Source organism: Glycine max, chromosome 13, assembly GCF_000004515.6.
Source record: "Glycine max cultivar Williams 82 chromosome 13, Glycine_max_v4.0, whole genome shotgun sequence".
In the NCBI taxonomy this organism is placed as follows: domain Eukaryota; kingdom Viridiplantae; phylum Streptophyta; class Magnoliopsida; order Fabales; family Fabaceae; genus Glycine; species Glycine max.
Genome location: NC_038249.2, coordinates 6140679 through 6145076, shown reverse-complemented (window position 1 = coordinate 6145076; position 4398 = coordinate 6140679). Strand labels below are relative to the sequence as shown.

The 4398-nt window shown below is 36.6% G+C and overlaps 1 protein-coding gene across 2 annotated transcripts; it reads left to right on the top strand.

Annotated features, from left to right (window-relative positions):
• Positions 1-729: 729 nt before the first annotated feature.
• Positions 730-4062, top strand: LOC100780476 (protein AIR1). 2 transcript variants are annotated; one of them, XM_006593844.2, is made up of 7 exons: positions 730-1170; positions 1659-1766; positions 1873-2031; positions 2117-2278; positions 2421-2537; positions 3146-3235; positions 3359-4062. In XM_006593844.2, exons 1-7 carry the CDS (start codon positions 838-840, stop codon positions 3959-3961), a joined length of 1572 nt encoding a protein of 523 aa, XP_006593907.1. In that variant the 5' UTR covers positions 730-837; the 3' UTR covers positions 3962-4062. The 2 variants fall into 2 exon arrangements, with proteins under 2 accessions (XP_006593907.1, XP_003542327.1); XM_003542279.3 differs by having other exon boundaries at positions 3128-3235.
• The last annotated feature ends 336 nt before the right edge of the window (positions 4063-4398 follow it).

Here is a 4398-nt window from a genome sequence, read left to right as displayed (position 1 = left end):
TATATTAAAAAAAATTTGCAATATAAATACCAAATAAATAATTAAACATGTGGCACATGGTTTTTATTTGGTTAAATTACTCTTTAGCTCTTCTAATTTATTTTTAATGTTTAATTAGGTTCTTTAATTAATAAGTATTTCAATTGAATCCTCTAATTATTTAAAATAATTCAATTAAATTATTTCCTTCAATTAAGTATAAATGTTGTTAAAAGATAAGTTACCTTACATTTGGTGAAATTTACTAACAGTAACAATGTGAATTAAATGTAATGTCAGATTATACTATTAATATAATTGGCGAACAAAATCTAACTAAATTATTTTAAATAATAAGACTCAATTGAACCATTTAATAATTAAAAGACCTAGTTAAACATAAAAAATAAATTAAATGGCCCAAATAGTAATTTAACATTTTTTTTATTTTATGGTTCAAAAACTCACCAATCCTTACTTGGGTGCTGCTAGGTGCACTCAACATTGTTAGTGCACCCCAACACTTAAGGGGAAAATAGTGAAATACCCTTGATCTGTAAGTCTTTTAAGTTGATCCATAAAAGGCTTAAGAATCAACTTGATCCGTATGCGCTTAATATGAACATACAAATCAACTTGGTCAGTATCAATCTTACGGATTAACTTGATTCGTACGATTTACGGATCATCCTCACGCACACCTATCACAAATGGGAAGAAAGCACCGGAATAATTTTACCATTTTAAAAAAATGTTGGATGCACCTAGCAACACCCTCCTTACTTGTGTTTCTTAAAATCGTCAATCCTGCGTTATTAGGGTTTGCAACCTTGAACTCTGAAGCTGTAATACTACAGAATGGGGCGCAAAGAGAAGCAGAACACGAAGGCAATAGAGGAGGAACGCGACCAAGACAATTTTAATGGCGCTTCAACGCCGCCACTCGTTTTCAGCAGCGACGACGACGAAGCCAACCAAGATCTCAGCCTCAAGATCATCAAAAAGGCCATGCGAATGCGCACCGCCAAGCACGCCCCAAACGACGACGTTTCGTCTCCGTTTTCGCAGAAACCTGATCTCGCATTGCCCCCAAGCGGCGGTGTTTCGGATGGGCCCAGCGCAATCGCTGATTCAGAAGTGATGGAAAAGAAGAAAACGGCGAAGTTGAAGGTGGAGGCTGGGGATCAAAGTGTGAGTAGTATTCCCTGTTTGGCTTTTTCCTTTTTTGAATAAAAAACCCTTTTTACTCTATTTCTTGTTATTCTCACGTTGATTTGAACTTAATCTGAATGGACCTATACGCTCCTTTATGGTTGCAACATATCTAGTCTCAATTAGACTCTGATTAAATTGAAAGTTGAATCAGTGGACAATATGGAACTGTAATTATGATATTTTATTTATAAATTGTATTACATCATTTACGTGCAAAAAAGTCCTTATATACTAAAGCTATTTAACTTAAATTCAAGGTTTAAAATTGTGGTCGTGGTTGCAGTTTTGTCACGGATAGACCTTGAAAACCTAGACGTGGCAGCAGCCAAAATCGCCATCATAGACTGTTTTTAAAATCTCTCTTCACTAATGAAATTGAACCAAATCCAAACTCTCACTTGGACAATCACGTTTATTCTAGTGTGTGTTTGAAAAAAATTATTTGTGTTTTCTGATTTCTTTAGGTTGTTATAGCGGAGGAGCAAGAGATGGAGGAGACAATCAATGCTACAGAGAATCATGTGGAAGGAAGACCAGAGATAGGTGACAATATGGTTCTGCGAAAGCTGCTTGTGAGTTGAAATCTTTGCTATGAAATGTCATTTTGAAAATACTACTGTGCCTTCATGAGGAAGGGGTAGTTGGGTATATCATATCACTCTGTTTCTGTTCTATCAGCGGGGTCCGAGGTATTTTGATCCACCAGATAATAGTTGGGGAGCATGTTTTAATTGCGGTGAGGAAGGTCATGCTGCTGTGAACTGTTCAGCGGTGAAGCGGAAGAAACCGTGCTATGTTTGTGGTTGTTTGGGACACAATGCAAGACAATGCAGTAAGGTTGTCTTATTGCCAATTTCTCATTTTTTTATTGGTGTATCAAGGTTTAAAATTGTTTACTGAGATTTGTTTTATGCTCATACAGGTGCAAGATTGCTTTATCTGCAAGAAAGGTGGTCACCGTGCTAAAGACTGTCCGGAGAAGCACACAAGTACTTCTAAAAGCATTGCTATTTGCTTAAAGTGTGGAAATTCGGGGCATGATATCTTTTCCTGCAGGAATGATTATTCACAGGATGATCTCAAGGTTATTCTCTTCCTTGTCTTGCTTTTCTTTCTCTGGCAAATTTGAGAAAGGTGTATGGTTGAATCTGCATAAAAGCAGTGACTTGTGTTGTATGTGAATTTTTAAATCACTGACTGTTGACCTCTTTCTTCTGTTTAATTAGGAAATTCAATGTTATGTCTGCAAGAGACTTGGCCATCTATGCTGTGTCAATACTGATGATGCAACAGCAGGAGAAATTTCTTGTTACAAATGTGGTCAGCTGGGTCATATGGGTTTGGTAAGTTTTATTTGTTTACTGATTTATTGGTCTTGCCTTATATAGCACTTTTGCATAATCTAGGCTACTCTTCCTGCGTGTTTCTTAATAAGGGGAATTTGTTTCTTTCTTTTTTTGCTAGTGTTATCTTTTCCATACCAGACAGGCTAAAATGTTTGCAAGATTAAAATTTTATTTAATGGAAATAAATGTGGCAAAAAAACTTCAAAGAAAGTTAAAATAGCCTGAAAATGATATTTCGATCAATACTTTGTAATTGAAATTGCTTGTTGACATGTATGCAATGAAGATCATCAAAAGGAGCTACATGAAGGAAACCAATCACTATTTCAAATCTTAATGCATCAATAACAGCATTTGTAAACTTCCTTTATTTCCTTCAAAATCAAATATTGTCCTTGCATTCTGTCAATATCAATTTTCATCCCTAGGTAACCAAAAAAGACCCAAGTTTTAAGATAAAGCTCTAGGTAATATATGGTTGTTTGAGAAGTAACACGTTGTATATGGTGTCCATATTATATAAGGCAGCTATGGCTCTTGGTTTTAAGCTCTATAGCATATATAAATTTGAGAATCAATTGCTTCAGGCATGTTTAAGGTTGCAGGATGAGATTGCAAGTGGAGCCACACCTAGTTCATGCTTCAAATGTGGTGAAGAAGGACATTTTGCCCGGGAGTGCACAAGTTCTATAAATGTACATTTCAGGACATTTATTGACTATTGTTACTAAAATTATTATGGCTGTTTGCCTTTTCTTTCTATCGTTGGTCTTTTTGTGTTTTGCGGCTTAGATTAAGTAGTTTCTTGGCTGCTGTAGTTTCCTCCACAGTCAGGGAAGGGGAATTGGGAATCATCACGCACAAAAGATAAAAGATCTCAAAAAGAAAATCGTTACATGGGAAATAGATCTGCACCTAATGATATTAGTGGGGCTCGTAGAAAGAAACGGTCTCCTACAGAAGAAAGAGGCTTTTCAACTCCCAAGAAATCAAAGAGTAGAGGTGGTTGGATGGCGGAGTATCCTACCAAAGAAAGAGGCTTTACAACTCCAAAGAAATCCAAGAGTAGAGGTGGCTGCACAACGGAGCATCCTTCAGAACAACAAGACTATGCAACTCCCAAGAAATCCAAGAGTAGAGGTGGATGGACATCCGAGCATCCTGAAGAATTCTTTCCTCCCTTGTCCTCAAGGAGCAAGGGTTACAGGTCTCCAGGGACACCATCTTCTAGAAACGATAGAATTCATTCATTTGGCGGTGGAAGTCATACTCCAAGTTACAAATCTTCCAAGGTATGGAATGGTCATACGGGAACCTCAATGTCTCAAGGGTCAGCCAGGTCAAATCATCATAGATATTCAGCATCAAGGTTTGGCAACTCTAGTAGTGATGGGCATGGTAGAAATTACAACTGGTGGTAGCGATCATGCATATGCTGCATTATGTCCTCTATAATTCCTTTTGTAAACTCGTAAAACAACACCTGCAAGTTTTTTAAATTTATATTTAATTTTTCCTTTCAGATATCTATTCAATGATACTGTGGTAATTCTTTCAAATTTATGGATCTGTTTTAAGGGTATCCAAATTCCCTGTTGAACTTCATTTTTGTTTGTATCACTACTTTGAATATCTTTCAAGTCAAGGGAAACACTGTAAAGTAAGCTATGATTTGAACTTATGGGTCTTTTACATTTCTCTTTTGAAACGAGCAAGTTAAAGCATGCAGTAACATGAACTTTTTAGTTTCAAAAACTAATTTTGCAGCTTGCTGTGCCGTGCGTAGAGGTAAATCAATTCGATGGCAATTTAATTGTTTTCAGGGGTGCGCAATTTTTTGCCCCCATCTTAGGATGCT